The sequence below is a fragment of the Saimiri boliviensis genome, chromosome 5 (genome assembly GCF_048565385.1).
Source record: "Saimiri boliviensis isolate mSaiBol1 chromosome 5, mSaiBol1.pri, whole genome shotgun sequence".
In the NCBI taxonomy this organism is placed as follows: Eukaryota; Metazoa; Chordata; class Mammalia; order Primates; family Cebidae; genus Saimiri; species Saimiri boliviensis.
Window position 1 is genome coordinate 134,033,286 of NC_133453.1, and position 18,006 is coordinate 134,051,291.

An 18,006-nucleotide genomic window follows, 5' to 3' on the forward strand; every position below is an offset into this window, starting at 1 on the left:
ATAGGGTCTTGTGGGACAGTTTTCAATTCATTTCTCTCATCTTTTCTTATTTACCAGCAAGAGTGAATATTGAACAGTAAGTTTTTTAAAATTTTGTTACTATTATTATTGGAGACAGAGTCTCGCTCTGTCACCCAGGCTGGAGTACAGTGGTGGGATCTCCGCTCACTGCAGCCTCCACCTCCCAGGTTCAAGCAATTCTCCTGCCTCAGCCTGAGTAGCTGGGATTACAAGCGCTTGCCACCATGCCCAGCTAGTTTTTGTATTTTTAGTAAAGACAGGGTTTCACCATGTTGGCCAGGGTGGTCTCAAACTCCTGATCTCTGGTAATCCGCCCGCCTTGGCCTCCCAAAAGTGCTAGAATTACAGGTATGAGCCACGGCAAGCCATGAGCCTTGAATAGTAAGATTTAACCCCACACAGAAGAGTTCATCTGAACGTACTCATCTTTGATTACGGAGATAAATTGCTCTCAATGAAGAAGCGATAGAGCTGGGAGTTGAATTTTTGACAATATAGCCTTTGAGGGAGGAATTTCCACTTCCTAGAGTTCAAAAAAATGTATTGATTTTACCTGGCCTAAGATGCTACCAGGATGAGGAGTGGGAGAGCCAAGTCGATTTTGTGCTCGTAAGTCTGGATAAGTGACAGTGTTGACTAAGATCCTTTCACCAATCAACAGCACCCAGACAACCAAGAACTAGCACTTCTCAACCCTTCTTTAGCCCGGACTTAAGCCCAAGATCTACTCCCTGGCTTCAGAGATGATGGAGGACTATGGTGTAAGCCATAGCTTTCAGATGATCTAAGGACCTCATGAAAACGGACAACAGGAAAACAAAGCTTATTTTCCTTGTTGCTGGTGGAATTATATGCATTGTTGACTCTGCTAATTCGAACACTGTGGGCAAGAGAAGAAAGAGGTGGGGGTGGGCAGTTATGATAGATTCTTGGCAATAAATTTTATATCTGTGATGTAATAAAGTAGGGAATGAGAAGGCAGGAAAGGGAGGAGTCAAGCAGGGAGGCTTCAGAGGAGTACTGTGCGATACATTTAATACTTATTATTCTTTTGAGATGGAGTCTCACTCTGTCACCAGGGTAGAGTGCAATGGTGTGATCTTGGTTCACTGCAACCTCTGCCTCCCGGGTTCAAGCGATTCTCCTGCTTCAGCCTCCTGAGCAGCTGGGACTACAGGCACGCACCACTATGCCCAGCTAATTTTTTGTATTTTAGTAGAGATGGGGTTTCACCATGTTGGCCAGGATAGTCTCAATCTCCTGACCTCATGATCCGCCTGCCTCAGCCTCCTAATACATTTAATATTTATTGATCCAACCGGGGCTTTTAAAATGTAAGGCAGTTGAGAAGACAAAGTATTTAAAGAAGTGGCCTCTGCCCTCACTTCAAGGTTCAGCACAAATCATTTGTGAGTCTGTGACTGGACAGCAACCTAGGCCAAAGGGCGGCTTTCAGCCTTCAGAGGAGTGGCTTTGAGCCAGAGGAGTCCAGGGCTCTGTGCCCAAAAACGCTGCCAACTAAATGAGTCCTCTGGCTACAGAATGTGGGTGAAAGGTGAGAAGTGGTGAAAGGGACTAGGAGAGTCCCGAGGGAAGGCAGAAGAGTCAGTTTTCTAGCAGTAGCTCGCAGGGCGTAGAGTGCCATTTTCTCTCCTCCATCCCCACCTGCTCTCCCTACCCCTCCACCGCATGAGAGCAGGGACCTAGGTCATCTTGCTCACAAGTGGATCCCCAAAACCATGCATAGCACTCTAACATTCATTATTGAATAAATGACTTATCAGGCAGCAATGCTCAGTTGTGAATGCGCTGGGCTGTACACCTATGAGGAACTTCTTTGATTTGTCGCATCCCTCATGAAGGTAGAAACTGTTAGTTAGAAGGGAGAATGATTCACAGGGAGGTGCCAGGGCACCATTAAGGTTTACATGAACTCTAGAGGAGGTAGTATTTCCCAGCCTCCCCCGCAACTCGCCATAACTTGCAGAGGACAAAAGTCCCATGATGGATACCACCGTAACATAACATGCCACCACGAGGTCAAGGCAGACATACAGGCAGAAGCCAGCCAGCCATTGACAGAGCCACTGTAAGACACCCTCTCCACGGCAGCAGTCTAGATGAGCTTTCAGAGGTCCCTCTCCACCCAGAGGCTCTTCATCTCCATCCTTCTCCATCCTCCTCCGCAGCCCAGATCTTCCAGCCCAGAGCTCCCTGTACCAACTGTGCAGGCTGACTGAGGATTACCTGCTGGATTGCCTTACGTTGAACTCCTCTCTATTCCCAGAACACACTCAGACACAGTCAATTTTGTCTAGAAATTTATTGAACATAATTAATCTATTACAGTAGAGGATCTGGACAATAAAAACAGTTATCTAAGCTTTTTCTTTGTCCTGATCTAGTTTCATTTCTCTTAAAAGTACCAAAATTTTATTTCTCAAATCCCGTATCTTGATTGGTTAAACAGACAGCCAAGAATCGGAGCCTATTTTTTGAGAATCTCAATCACATATCTGGGAAATTGTACTTGTTGAGTACATACTTATTTTCTCGCTTCCATTCAGATAAATGAGATGGCTTTGCTGGGAGGACTGACATCAGCCCCCCACCTGCTGGCATCCTATCACTCCACCTCACCTCCCTCAAACTGAAGGATCTGTAACCACATATAAGAACTCACACCCAAGATAGGAGACAGGAACACGAGTCAATGTCAATCACCCAGCACTCCAGTGTCCTCTTCACTGGCTTCCTCCTGCTCTTTCCACCTCCCTCAATCACACTACAAATAAGACGTCTGATTTACCAGAGAACATTGGGACCCTCTTAGATCTAGAGTATTAATGACATTTTTTTGACTGGATAAACTCTGATGGAAATTAATGTAGAATTGCCCAAGTTGTTATTAGGCTTTAAATAAAACAATCTAGCTGATAAGTCTAAATACTGTTTTAATTTTTTTTTTTTTTTTTTTTTGAGACGGAGTTTCGCTCTTGTTACCCAGGCTGGAGTGCAATGGCGCGATCTCGGCTCACCGCAACCTCCGCCTCCTGGGTTCAGGCAATTCTCCTGCCTCAGCCTCCTGAGTAGCTGGGATTACAGGCACGCACCACCATGCCCAGCTAACTTTTTGCATTTTTAGTAGAGACGGGGTTTCACCATGTTGACCAGGATGGTCTCGATCTCTTGACCTCGTGATCCGCCCGCCTCAGCCTCCCAAAGTGCTGGGATTACAGGCTTGAGCCACCGCGCCCGGCTTGTTTTAATTTTTTTTTAAGACACAGCATCTAGCTGTATCACCCAGGCTGGAGTGCAGTGGAAGCTCACTGCAGCCTTTAACTCCTGGGCTCAGGCGATCCTCCTGCTTCAGCCTCCGGAATAACTGAGACTACAGGCATCCACCACCATGCCTGGCTAATTTTTTAACACTCTGCTGTGGAGATGGGGTCTCACTGTATTGCTAAGGCTGGTCTTGAACTCCTGGCCTCAAGCAATCCTCCTGCTTCAGCCTACCAAAGTGTTGGGATTACAGACGTGAGCCATCACACTCCATCTAGTTTTGTTTAGGAAAGAATATAAACCACTGGACAAGGAAGTTTCTAAATCATGAGACAGTAAGAGGCAAAAAACAGGATTCAGGAGGGGAAAACATTTCTACTCAATAAGAAAGTGGGATGCATGGAAAGAACACTGGATTAGGAGTCAGAGGAACAAGGCTATGGCCTCAGTTGTTTTTGGCTGGATTAGGAGTCTATTGTCAGAGGAATAAGGCTCTAGCCTCAGTTGTCTTTTGTTTGTTTCACTGTCAGCCTCTTATCTGTCACAGGCTACATATAGGTACCCACCGTGAACCTCTACCTCAGGCGTCCTCTCACTGACCACCAATGAAAAAGGTGCCCCTTCCTGAAGTGCGGCGGGGGGCCGGATAAATGGCCTCAGGGGGCCGCATGCGGCCCGTGTGCCGTAGTTTGGGGACGCCTGCTCTACCTATTTCTACGAGTCCCTCCTGTCTGCTCCTGATTTTTGCTTATTCACTGCACCCACAGACACAATTTATACCATGAAGGTGCCTGATGCTTTTCTGATTCGCCTTCTGGACTGAGCAGGGACATGGTGCAGTGATGGTAAGGGCGAACAAATTGGGAGGCTGTAAGCGCAGCTCTTCATCCTGCTGCTGACACCAGAGCCTCCACTAGATCTGAGAGCGCTGTGCACCAGACCTGCCGTAATCCTGTGACACCAATGAGCCACATAACCCTGAAGTTACTGTATACTAGTCCTCAATGATCAGTGTGATTGGGTCTTTTTAAATTTTTTCTTTTCAATTTTTATTCATCCAGCAAATACTAAACTCCTACTATGTGCATAAGAGATGTTCAATCAATGTTAGATGAAGGGGAAACACTCAGAAATTCACAAGTCACTCCAGCACTCCAAAAACATTCCACTCTTCATGTTCCTCCCTTCTCTGTTCTTGGCCTCACCTCTGCACACATTGCAGGTTGCTAAATGCTCACATGAACAAGAACGTAAGCAGTGTGACATGGCCTGTGACTTACACAAATGTCTATCCCACTAAGAGGCCATCTTTTAAAGTAGGTACCAGTTCCGAGCCTACAAACACCCTAACAGGTCTTCAGCTTCATCTGAGGATACGCCACAGTGATCATGCCTGCTACAGAGGACACAAGACCTACAAGTCCAATGATGCCCGGATTGGACTTACAGATCCCCAGCTGGTCCAAAGGGTTCAGGATATCACAGAGGTTCTTCACTGTGTCCAGGAGCAAGGGAGGATGACGCTTCAGAGATCGGAATAAGAGAAGTAGAAAGGACTGGAGCCATTCTGTTTCTTCATCAGCCACGCTGTACCCACAAGGATCCTGGGATGCTGATTTCTCTTTCTTTGCCTTGTCATGTATAACTTGTTCCATCTGCAGGGAAATTTCATACAGATCCCTGACCAGACTCAGCAGAAGAGAATAGTAGTAGTGGCGGGCAGCCCTTGTTCGCCATCTCTCTTTGTTGATGCCAGAAGCGAGACCTACGCTCCTCACCCAGAGGATGGTGTCACAGATGAAATAAATCACACGGTTCAGGTTGGCTAGTGTTAAGCATAAGCGAGGTACCAGGTCAGTGGCATGAATGCTCTGCTCGGTTGCCTGCACAGCATGTACCACATTGCCTAGTCTGAACCCTGCAAGTAGAACCCACAATAGTGAACAGTTATTTCATCAGTACACAATGGGAAGGTAGAATCCCTGTATCAGGGTGAGGAACCAGCTTTTCGTTGTTTTTTGTTGAGACAGGGTCTCGCTCTGTAACACAGGCTGGAGTGCAGTGGCACCATCACAGCTCACAGTAGCCTCAACCTCCTGGGCTCAAGCAATCCTCCCACCTCAGCCTCCAGAGTAGTTGGGATAATAGGCATGAGCCACCATGCCCAGCTTAGCACTGGTTTTTTTTAACAACTGATGGTCATTCAAGGCTCAGCTCTTGTTCAGAAAAGATAAACAGTACATTAAAGACACCTAAAATGATCCTGGAAGGCAAAAAATACAGTGACTCTTTAAATTTACCTCCTCCACTGCAATGAACACCTTAATGTTGACTGATAGCATACTCCAGGCAGGGTCAATCATGAGTGTGGATTGTTATATTTGATTATTTACCAGCTACACTTCTTTAGAAGGAAGGTACTATAACATGAATCCAGATGCAGTACTCTCTTGGAGAGTCTGATGCCTTATATTTTATTTATTTTCCAGACAAAAGACTGTCTTTTTAAAACATACTATTATCATTTTGCCATTTATCTGGTCCAGGCCCCTTTTGGCTACCTACTATCAAGAAAATAAAGTAGAGATGACGGAATTTAATAGATAGGACAATTAATAATATTGTCACAGACCTCCTGGCTGAATTAAATCAACCATTGCAATGGCATGTCCTTATGTGAGCGTGTAATTCATCAGGGATGTATCAATCAACAGGTACTGACTGAACACCTTCTGAGAAAGAGTTCTAGTCCTAAACATCATGAAGGATACAAAAGAAGTACTTTGCCTTGAAGGATCACACCTTAGACTCAGAAGGCACTCAGCGCTCAGTAGCTACTCTCAGAAAACTGATATCATCTCAGAAGAGGCTCACGCCTGTAATCCCAGCACTTTGGGAGGCCAAGGTGGGCAGATCACCTGAAGTCAGGAGTTCGAGACCAGCCTGGCCGACATGGTGAAATCCTGTCTCTACTAAAAAAAACAAAAACCAAAAATTAGCAAGGTGTATTGGCACACACCTGTAGTCCCAGCTACTAGAGACAGAAGTGGGAGAATCGCTTAAATCAGGGATATGGAGGATGCAGTGAGCCAAGATCGTGTCACTGCACTCCAGCCTGGGCAACAAAGACTCCAAATCAAAAAAAAAAAAAAAGAAGAAGAAGAAGAAGATTTGGTATTATGTTATCAAAAATAACATAAAATAGTAAAGTAGTATATGTAATGACCATTTTTAGTACATAGATTCTGGGTTCCAGTTCTGGCTCTTGCACTAACTGGCTCAATGACCCTGGACCTCTTCTGGATTTAAAGACCAGTGACCTCTAAAGGACCTTTGAGCTGCAATATTCTAAATAATCTAAATAGAATTTCTAATCTTGGCCCTCAATGCCATCCAGAAAATCTTGCCCCACCCTTCCCTCTGCTTGACATTTTAAATCTTCTCTCTGTCAAGCTAGTTCCGTAGATAATCCTCCCTTACAATAGTTTGCTCAGAAGAGTTCTGAGCCTTTACTAGAGGAAACTGCCCTTTGAAACTCTCCTTCCTTCTCTCTAGTCACATCTTAAGTTCCACCTCCTTCTCAAGACCTTTCTTTTCCTCTACTCCAGCCAACAAATTTGGCACTAAATCTTATATGTGATTATTTAAAGCACCTTACTTCTCCCATAAGGCTGAGGAATGTATCTATATGACATAGGTGCTCAAAACCAAATGATCAATATGTGGTGCTCTTCATTCCATTCTAATGCCTCTGCTAACCGACTACAGCAACGTCTAGTTTTCATCAAACAACAAGGAGTCAGAAGGGCAGCTGCTATGAGAAGTACTGGATTTCCCAAGATGATGTATTGATAAAGTGAACTAAATAAGCACAAATTATTGACTTCACTTTTTACCTTTAACATAAACATACCTCACAAAGGGTCTATGAAACTGTATCCACCTATACATCCTCTAGCACTCCTCAAGAAAGGAAAAAGGCAGGTGGTCTAGGATATAACAATTACACTCTTCTTTTTTTTTTTTTTTTTTTTTTTTTTTTTCCGAGATGGAGTTTCGCTCTTGTTACCCAGGCTGGAGTGCAATGGCGCGATCTCGGCTCACCGCAACCTCCGCCTCTGGGTTCAGGCAATTCTCCTGCCTCAGCCTCCTGAGTAGCTGGGATTACAGGCACGCGCCGCCATGCCTAGCTAATTTTTTTGTATTTTTAGTAGAGACGGGGTTTCACCATGTTGACCAGGATGGTCTCGATCTCTTGACCTCGTGATCCACCCGCCTCGGCCTCCCAAAGTGCTGGGATTACAGGCGTGAGCCACCGCGCCCGGCCACAATTACACTCTTCTTTAGAACAAAGGGGTTCACAAGAGCAGAAGCTCATGTCAGAGGATGCTAAACATACTGTGAGTCTAAGAACTAAAGGTGAATGAACACGGTGTATGTCCCACTGATATGACTAAGCGGGAAGATAAGGTGTAGCACCAGGTGTGAACAGAAGAGGGTGTTTATGATGGTCTGCAGCAACACGTTCAAACCTGCTGTGCCATGAGAGCAGCCTTACTGGTCAATTTCATCAATAAACTTGATTGACTAGAAATTAATGACCTATAAATTACTCCATGAATTACAGAGTCTGAGGCTGAAGATTCTAAACCAGGAGCCACTCTCCCTCAAGAAACAGGGTACTTACATTTACGGCCAGTGCTCACACTGGACTCCAGTTTCTTGAGCTTCATTACCACCTTCTCTTTGCCAGCTTTAGGCTCTAACAAATATCTAAGCAACATGCATGTGTACTGAGTGGCTCTGAAATGGAAAAAGAATTGAGAATAATGATTTACAAATCAAATAAAACTTAATTCATGAAGTAAGGGAAAGAGACACGCCTGAAGACAACATTTCCAAGACAATTTCTCATGTAGCAACTCTTACAAAAGCAAAATTCTGCAACAGTCATTCCACAGGAGAGCCAAAGGGCAGAACATGTCACGGAAATGAACACAAAGGTAATGAAGGCAAACTCTGCAATAAACTCCAAAAGGCCTTTTGCTGGCACAGAGAAATGGATATAGTCAAAGTGGGAAACTGCACAAAAATCTCCCTCATGTTAAGTCTGCAAAGATCTGTGCTTTTTTTCTTCCCCAGTGTAGAATGATTTTCAGATTTTTTTTTTTTTTTGAGATGTAGTCTTGCTCTGTCGCCAGGCTGGAATGTAGTGGCACAATCTTGGCTTACTGCAGTCTCCGCCTCCCAGGTTCAAGTGATTCTCCTGCCTCAGCCACCCAAGTATCTGGGACTACAGGTGTGCACCACTACACCTGGCTAATTTTGTATTTTTAGCAGTAACGGGGTTTCACTATGTTGGCCAGGATGGTCTCCAACTCCTGACCTTGTGATATGCCCGCCTTGGCCTCCCTAAGTGCTGGGATTACAGGTGTGAGCCACCGTGCCCAGCCTGATTTTCGGATTTCCAAATGAACTTTCTACCATGTACTTAACCTACCATTTATGTGACAGCACACAAACTCAAACCAGAATCAAATGAAAAGTCCACAGTCTGAAGATTGCTTAATTTCTCATAAACGAAAGGACCAAATATACACCAGTACATAAATTAGTATAAATGTTTTCATAGTTGTCTTTCAAAATTCATTCATATTTTATATAAAATACAGTCAGAATCCTGTTGAATAATACTACATATTTGATAAAGTGATTTTTGTCATGCTTATAAATAACAATGGCTTACTGATAAACATAAATGTATGAGAAATTTTATATCACAGTCACACATCCAAATTCACTTGACAGTCTACTAATAACGTAGATGTCTGGTTCCTACTGTCTTATAAGTAAATTAGAATCCCTTTATGCTATTAATATTATTCTCAATAAAAATGTGGTACATTTTCCATTTTCCAAAATAGTGAACTTGTTACTAAGAATGAAATAAAAAGAGAAGACTGGAATCATCAGTCGCTTTCCCTTTTTTAAGTCTGCTTCCTGGCTAGAGGGCTAGTGACGTCAGTGACTCTCCCTTTCTGTGTTTTGGTCTAATAATAGGGGTCAGGCCAACAACAAACCATTATATTATTTTATTTTATTTATTTATTTTTGAAGTGAACATAAACTCAAGATTTTACTGTCTTTGTTATAAAACAAAAGATGACACTTAGAACTGGATCACTTGGCCCTTTCTCTTCCTATCTCCTCCCATTTCAAAATGCTGGCATCTTTTAAGAGCCAGCATTCTCTTAGATCTGCACTGGGCTCACCACACTCAAACTTTAGCACAATCTTCTTTTTTTTTTTTGAGACGGAGTTTCACTCTTGTTACCCAGGCTGGAGTGCAATGGCATGATCTCGGCTCACCGCAACCTCCGCCTCCTGGGTTCAAGCAATTCTCCCGCCTCAGCCTCCTGAGTAGCTGGGATTACAGGCACGCGCCACCATGCCCAGCTAATTTTTTGTATTTTTATTAGAGACGGAGTTTCATCACGTTGACCAGGATGGTCTTGATCTTTTGACCTCGTGATCCACCCGCCTCGGCCTCCCAAAGTGCTGGAATTACAGGCTTGAGCCACCACGTCTGGCCTAGCACAATCTTCTTTGTAGTTTTAGCCTTTTTCCAGAAAAATCGGCTTAGTCTGCCCACCAGAGCCACTCTGCTTCCTGTCATAACGCCACTGTCCCTGGGCATACAGAGAACCCCTGCCCTTCTTGTACTGTCACTTTGTGGAGCTGGGGCTTGCCACACTTCTTACAGAAAGTGCAGCAGGTTTTAGAAATGTTCATCATGTTTGTGTGAGCATTACTGGCACAGAAAGCACGGTATTATTTTATGAATGCCAGTGTGGTCATAAAGGTTATACAGATCATCAAGGAGGTTGGAAACAGACACTAGAGGTCTCAGATCTTGTGCGATAAATATGTATCTTTTTTTTTTTTTTTTTAAGATGGAATCTTGTTCTGTTGCCCAGGCTGGAGTGCAATGGTGTGATCTCAGCTCACTGCAATCTTTGCCTCCCAGGTTCAAGAGATTCTCCTGCCTCAGCCTCCCGAGTAACTGGGATTACAGACACCACCACACCCAGCTAATTTTTGTATTTTTACTAGAGACAGGGGTTTCACCATGTTGGCCAGGCTGGTCTTGAACTCCTGAACTCAGGTGATCTGCCCACCTCAGCCTCCCAAAGTGCTGGGATTACAGGGGTGAGCCACCGCACCGGGCATAATAAACATATCTTAAATGATTTTTTTTTTCCAATACAGAGTCTCACTCTGTCACCCAGGCTGGAAGGCAGTGGCATGATGTCAGCTCATTGCAACCTCTGCCCCCCAAGTTCAAGTGATTCTCCTGCCTCAGCCTCCCCTGTAGCTGGGATTACAGGTGCACACCACCATGCCCAGCTAATTTTTGTATTTTTAGTAGAGATGGAGTTTCACCATGTTGGCCAGGCTGGTCTCGAACTCCTGACCTCCTGACCCACCAGCCTTAGCCTCCCAAAGTGCTGGGATTACAGGCATGAGCCACCATACCCAGCCTAAATGATTTTTTTTTTTTAAATCAACCTCCTTGATAAACCTTGCAGGCTATGTTCTGGGTATACTGGAATTACAGGTTTTTATTTAAGGAAGTTTCTATTTAATGAAGCTTGAATATAAAGCAACCACTTTAAAAACCTGTCTAACGAATGAGAAAGCCAGTATAGCCTGGTAGTTAAGCAGGCCCTGGAGTCAACTGCATGGATGGGAATCTCTCAGTTCTGCCGTTTAGTACGATTAACCTCCTTCTGTTTCAGTTTCTCCATCTGAAATGGGGAGAATATTTAGAATATCTATCTCACAGCGTTGTGATGAGGGTTAGAGTTCATAGTTGCAAAACTCCAAGACTAATACGTGGCAGAAAGAAGGCTTCCAAAAGCCAGATTATTGGTACCAGTATAATTGGTATTAGCACTTGCAGACCCAGAAGAGAAGGAAGAGCTGTTAAATAAAACTGCAACTGTAACTATTTTTTAATTAAGCAAGAACCAACGAAATCTCTAAAACATCATGAACTAGTACTGTATTTGTATTAAAGATACAATCTGTCAGTTCTTTTTGGTTCTTAAGGAACCGAAAGAAAAAAAAAGACACAATCTCTGTTGAATATTTTCAGTAGCACGGCCGGGCGTGGTGGCTCAAGCCTGTAATCCCAGCACTTTGGGAGGCTGAGGCGGGTGGATCACGAGGTCAAGAGATCAAGACCATCCTGGTCAACATGGTGAAACCCCGTCTCTGCTAAAAATACAAAACATTAGCTGGGCATGGTGGCACGTGCCTGTAATCCCAGCTACTCAGGAGACTGAGGCAGAAGAATTGCCTGAACCCACGAGGCGGAGGTTGCGGTGAGCCGAGATTGCGCCATTGCACTCCAGCCTGGGTAACAAGAGTGAAACTCCGTCTCAAAAAAAAAAAAAAGAAAGAAAGAAAAAGAAAAGAAAGAATATTTTCAGTAGCACAGCATGAACCTTAGAGGTGCAGTTAGTTCTTTCTGAGCTTCTCCCCAATGTATTCACCCCCCGCCCCCAATCCAGTTGGTGTGGTCTCATCTCTGCTTTATTTTGTTTTACAATATACAAAACTATTCCACATGCAGTTTGTCACTGATACAGACTGGGCAATAATGGAAGATAAAGAAGATAAAACTTCCGTCTCTCCTCAAACATTTCAAGACGTATTTGAGGCCAGGCGCAGTGGCTCGTGCCTGTAATCCCAGCACTTTGGGAGGCCGAGGCAGGCAGATCACCTGGGGTCAGGAGATCAAGACCAACCTGGTCAACATGGTGAAACCCCGTTTCTACTAAAAACACAATTAGCCAGGCGTGGTGGCGGGAGCCACCTATAATCCCAGCTACTCGGTAGGCTGAGGCAGGGGAATCGCTTGAATCCAGGAGGCGGAGGTTGCAATGAGCCGAGATGGCGCTACTGCACTCCAGCCTGGGCCACAGAGCCAGACTCTGTCTCAAAAAAAAAAAAAAAAAAAAAAAAAAAAAAGAGGTATTTGAAGCCACAGCACGTGGTTTGCTTCTCTGGCCATAAATGCTAACCCAGAGTTTCTCTTTTTTAAAGGAGATTTTGCACGCCAGCCTGGGCAACAAGAGCGAATCTCCCTCTCAAGAAATTAAATAAATAAATAAATAATAAAGGCGATCCCGGCGAAGAATGTTGAGTGGAGAGAACCCAGTCTTTCTCTGCCCGGGGATTAAAGCTGGGAGGGGAGAAGAATCTGGCCCCCGGTGTCACGGGGCGGACGGTCTCGAGGCGTTCGGGGTGCCGGGCCCTGGGGCTTCTGTGCACGAGGCTAGGACGTCGCAGGGGGTCGAGCCTAGCCCCGCTGAATTTAGAGTGAGGAAGGGCTCGAATACTAAACTGCCCCCGTAGGAGCTGGCAACGTCCTTCCTGCTTCCACCTCGTAGGCTGTCACCTCCTCCTTCCAGGGCATCGGGGCACCGAGTTAGTGTGAGAAAGGGGCGGAGGCCGCCGGCACCGGACTCACCTGAAGAGTCGGTCCCGGCCCTGGGTCTGGTTGGTGAAGCGGGTAAAGGCGTCCATGGCTTCTCGCCCACGGCCACGAGTCGCACCGGGCTCAGGCGTGGGTTCTCTGGGGCCCGCGGGATCCCTAGGGAAGGGCAGGTCCCAGGTTCACGGCTGAGCAGGCGGAGCTGAGTCTCTCCGCCCCCGAGGGGACGCGCGCCCCTTCTGAAGAGTCACAGCGCGAACTTCCTGTTTCGGCCGGAAGTTGTGGTTACTAAGGCAACGTAACGCCGCCGGGCCAGGTGAGCAAAACTTGTGATCCTACCTTCGGTGCCGCGGCTCCCCCCTTGAGTCCCAGGATTCCCCTCTACTGTAGCGTCTCCTAGAGGAGCGTCTGAGGGCGGGGGTCTGCCTCCTAAGTCTCGGGGGTTTCCGGATGCCTCGCGACTCCCTGCAGATCTCAGGTTCTCAGGAACCCAGGGTAGAATCCCGAATGGTCTCTCCAGCCTGATAACTCACCTGAGCCCTTGCTTGGGGACAGTGGGGCCTAACCATTTCCCAGCGCGGTGCCTGTTTCCCTTGAGCTCTGGTGGAGGAAATGGTTAGAGCAGAGATAAGCCAATTCGTGGTGTGAACCTAGCATGAGAGCCGGATGAAGTGAGAGAATTTTCTGTTTGGATTATTGAACACTGCAATAAAATTGTTACCTGAGAAAATCCTAAAAGAGTCATTATGAGCAAAGTGAAACAAAGAGAGATTACAATCAAATTACACCGCTGAACATGCGTTCTGTGTGGCTTGAAGAAAAGGCGCCCCGTCAACTCTGTGGCAGTAATTTCATAAAATGTACCCTCTATAACCACAAAATAAGGTCAACTGTTTTTGTAATCTTTAGTTTCCTTTGGTCAGGCCAGCTCCTAATATTTGCAGGCCCTGGGGAAGAGTACAAATGGATCCCCCATACCATATGTTTAAATATTTTAGTTATAAATCAAATGACAAATTATTAAGTTAAATATAGTCTGTTTTCCTACACTGACAAATAAACCCTTATAATGATGTAGAAAGCCAGGTTCCTTTTCAGAATTCCTAGACTCCTTAGAATACCTGGAAACACAGCTGGAATATGGCAATGTGGGGAAAAATGAGCCCCCGTTTTTTCTGGCACCCACCCACATTCCCTACCAGGAGTCTTCCATGCCATCCTGATACTCCAAGCGACAAACAGCTTCTGCTGATACCTGTGAAAACAGCCTTGCCTTGGCCACCTTTCAGATCTAGGAGTGCTCACATTAGCAGCTGGGTCTGCCCTCAGGAGAAAGCTGAGAAAGGTTCATGCAGGCCATGGTGTCATTTCCAGGGGTATAGGGACCCTGAACATGGTCTAGACTCCAGAAGAGGGAAACTAGGCTTTGGGTGAGCATTTCTCCTTAGCCCCATGGGTTACTCATTTTTTGCAGAGGAAAGAGCCTGGCAGAGACCCAGAAGCATTCTCTAAGTGCATGGCCCAGGTCAAGGCAATTCTGCAAGCAATAAGAATTTATGGAGTGCTGGCTGTATACCAACCACTGTGCTAAACTTTAGTCCTAGGTAATAGGTTAATAAGGGACACAGTAAACTGATAAGGGACACAGTAAACAATAAGGAGACACGGTAGATGATAGAGATGAACACAGGGTGTTTCTAAACACAGATTTATATCATCTGGCTTCTTCTTTTCTTTTTTTTTTTTTTGACAGCATTTTGCTTTTACTGCCCAGGCTGGAGTGCAACGGCATGATCTTGGCTCACTGCAACCTTCGCTTCCCAGGTCCAAGCAATTCTCCTGCCTCAGCCTCCTGAGTAGCTGGAATTATGGGCATGTGTCACCATGCATGGTGATTTTTTTATATTTTTAGTAGAGACAGGGTTTTAATATGTTGGTCAGGCTGGTCTGGAACTCCTGACCTCAGGTGATCCACCTACCTCAAGCTCCCAAAGTGCTGGGATTACAGGTGAGTGAGCCGCTGCACCCAGCCTCATCTGTTTTTCATAATTAAAATTCTGCCTTTTTCACAATATCATATACATTGAATCATATAGTATGTGGCGTTTTCTTTTCTGATTTATTTTACTCAGCACAATGCATTTGAGATTATCTATGTTGTGCACATCAGTAGTTTGTAATTTTTTATTCCTGTATTTTTTATTCCACAATGTGAATGTATTAGAATTCATTATCCATTCACCCACTGAAGTACATTTGTGTTGTCCCTAGTTTGAAGCAATTATAAATAAAGCTGCTATAAATATTTAAGTACAGATTTTGATGTAAAACATAAGCTTTAATTTTCCTAGTGTAATACACAGGAACGTTACTGCTGAAACATATGGTATGTTTAACTTTGTAAGAAACTGCCAAACTGTCTTCCAAAGTGGCTATACTACTTTTTATTACCACTGACAATGTGTGAGAGTTTATCTGTTTGCCTGTTGGTGGACATGTGGGTTGTTTCCATTTTGGGGCTCCTACAAATAAAGCTGTAATGACTGTTCATGTACAGGTCTTTGTATGGACATGTTTTCAGCTCCCTTCTGCCACTCCTAAAATTGGAGTGACTAGATATGATGGTAGGTATATGTTTAACTGTTCTTCAGTAGACAGGCCTGTACAAACCTTCCCCCAAACGTCCGAGAAAGCTGAGAGGCCAAAGAAAGAGGCTGGCATACCCAGTTTCTTAGAAACAAATATTTAATAGGGACTTACCAACAGAAGCCATGACTGTGTCTCAGGAAGTGAGACAAGATGGTGGATCCCCACCATTATCCACCAGACCCAGGGTTTTTGTAGTATAGAGAAAGGTGCTTCAGAAGGAATGTGTAAGATAACGGCTTACGGGCAGAATATATGGCAAGAATGATAACATCAAGGTTGTTTTGATTTATGGACAGTATTTATAGTAAGTAGTGCTCTTATACAAGGAATGAGTCAAACTGGAAATCTTAGAGGCTTTTCTGGAAGTGGGGATAATCAGAAGTTAACATAGAGAATTAGCATCCAAGATGGAGTTGCTTTGGCCTCTACATTAGCATTTTAAGAAATTGCCAAACTGTTTTCCAAATCAGTTGTACTATTCCCAACAGTGTGTATGAGCATTCCTGTTGCACATCTTCAACAAGACTTGGTATTGTCTTTTTAACTTCAGGCATTTTAATACATGTGGAGTGGCATCTCGTGATTTTAATTTGCATTTCACAAATGACTAATAATGTGGAACGTCTTTTTATAAGTCTATCTGCCATCTGTTTATCTTATTTGGTTAAGTATCTGTAAAAGTCTTTTGCACATATTTAAAAATTAGGTTTTTTATTGCTGAGTTTTGAGAGTTTTTAAAATACTCTGGACACAAGTACTTTATCAGATAAATGACTTCCAAATATTTTCTCCCACTCTGAGGATTACCTTTTATTCTCTTAACAGTGTGTTTTGAAGCATGTAAGTTTATTTTTGAAAAGGTTTAAATGACTAGTCTTTGTCTAAGTGAAGACTGCAAAGGTTTTCTTCTAGAAGTTTTATAGTTTTAAGTTTTACATTTAAGTGTATGATTTAATTCTTGCATATGGTACAAGATATGGATTGGCATTCATTTTTTTCCCATATAGATATCTAATTGCTCCAGTATTATTTGTTGAAAAGAATATCCTTTTTCCACTGAATTGTCTTCATGCCCGTGTCAGAAATAAGTTCTCCATATATGTCTGCATCTAATTTAGGACTTCCCTATTTGGTTTCATTGATCTATTTGTTTATTTTTATACCAAATACTACACTGTTTTGATGATTGTGGTTTGCGTTAAGTTTGAAATTAGGTAGTGTTAGTCCTCCAATTAGGAGTTGTAAAAATAGCTTTTTGGCTGGGCACAGTGGCTCATGCCTATAATCCCAGCACTTTGGGAGGCCGAGGCAAACGGATCGCAAGGTCAGGAGTTCAAGACCAGCCTGGCCAATATGGTGAAACCCTGTCTCTACTAAAAATACCAAAAAAATTAGCTGGGTGTGGTGGCACATGCCTGTAATCCTAGCTATTTGGGATGCCAAGGCAGGAGAATTGCTTGAACTCAGAAGGCGGAGGTGGCAGTGAGCTGAGATCTTGCCAATGTACTCCAGCCTGGGTGACAGAGTGAGACTCTGTATCAGGGGGAAAAAAAAAAAAAAAAAAAAGCTTCTTAATTTCTGAAGGGAAAAAAAAGAAGCCACCTGGGATTGTCATAGGGATTGTGTTTAATTTGTACATGAATTTGAGGAGAATTGACATTTTAACAAAATTGCGTCTTCTAACTTATATATAAGGTATCACACTCTCCACTTATTTAGGTTTTCTTTAATTTCTCTCAGCAATATTTTATAGTTTTCAGTATATGAGTGGGTGTTTTATAGAGAGGGAGTTTCTCTGTATTGCCCAAACTGGAGTGCAGTAGCACAGTCATAGCTCACTGCAACCTTGAACTCCTGGACTCAAAGCAATCCTCCCACCTCATGAGTTGCTAGGACTACAGGTGCAAGCCACCTTGCCCAGACCAGTATACAGGTTTTAGACATCTTTTGTCAGATTTATCCCTAAGTATTTCATGGTTTTGATACTGTTGTAAATGGTATTTTTTTTTTTTTTTTTTGAGACGGAGTTTCACTCTTGTTACCCAGGCTGGAGTGCAATGGCACAATCTTGGCTCACCGCAACCTCCGCCTCCTGGGTTCAGGCAATTCTCCTGCCTCAGCCTCCCAAGTAGCTGGGATTACAGGCACGCACCACCATGCCCAGCTAATTTTTGTATTTTTAGTAGAGACAGGGTTTCACCATGTTGACCAGGATGGTCTCTATCTCTTGACCTCGTGATCCACCCGCCTTGGCCTCCCAAAGTGCTGGGATTACAGGCTTGAGCCACCGCGCCCGGCCGTAAATGGTATTTTTATTTCAATCTTTGGTTTGTTGTTGCCAGTACATAGAAATACAATTGGTTTTTGTATATTGAACTTGTATCCTATGACCTTGCTCTCATTTATTAATTCTAGAAAACGTTTTTATAGATTTCATCAGATTTCCTATATAAGCATATCATCTGGAGATAAAGACAACTTTACATTTTTCTCTTCAATGATGAAATAGTTCCATTTCTCAAAAAAAAAAAAAAGCCTTGACCTCTTGGGCT

The 18,006-nt window shown here is 44.0% G+C and overlaps 2 protein-coding genes across 3 annotated transcripts in view; one reads left to right on the forward strand and one right to left on the reverse strand.

Moving 5' to 3' along the window:
- Nucleotides 1-2,314: 2,314 nt before the first annotated feature.
- Nucleotides 2,315-13,051, reverse strand: PEX11A (peroxisomal biogenesis factor 11 alpha). 2 transcript variants are annotated; one of them, XM_003921623.4, is made up of 3 exons: nt 12,842-12,987; nt 7,991-8,106; nt 2,315-5,221 (listed from the first exon to the last, which is right to left on the reverse strand). In XM_003921623.4, the coding sequence occupies exons 1-3, from the start codon at nt 12,895-12,897 to the stop codon at nt 4,650-4,652; spliced, it is 744 nt and encodes a 247-aa protein (XP_003921672.1). In that variant the 5' UTR covers nt 12,898-12,987; the 3' UTR covers nt 2,315-4,649. The 2 variants fall into 2 exon arrangements, with proteins under 2 accessions (XP_003921672.1, XP_010348066.1); XM_010349764.3 differs by lacking the exon at nt 7,991-8,106 and having other exon boundaries at nt 12,842-13,051.
- WDR93 (WD repeat domain 93) overlaps nt 13,014-18,006 on the forward strand; it is a 52,573-nt gene continuing 47,580 nt past the window's right edge. The window contains exon 1 of the mRNA XM_003921755.3: nt 13,014-13,121. The gene's annotated coding sequence lies outside the window, so the exon portion shown is untranslated. The remainder of the gene's footprint in view (nt 13,122-18,006) is intronic.

What these genes read in the sequence shown, in the direction of transcription:
- PEX11A (XM_003921623.4), bottom strand. Translation starts at nt 12,897, where the DNA reads ATGGACGCCTTTACCCGCTTCACCAACCAGACCCAGGGCCGGGACCGA. An exon ending in GGCCGGGACCGACTCTTCAG is followed by an intron (nt 8,107 to 12,841) that starts GTGAGTCCGGTG and finishes TTTCCATTTCAG; the next exon opens with AGCCACTCAGTACACATGCA. An exon ending in TGTGAGCACTGGCCGTAAAT is followed by an intron (nt 5,222 to 7,990) that starts GTAAGTACCCTG and finishes TTCTACTTGCAG; the next exon opens with GGTTCAGACTAGGCAATGTG.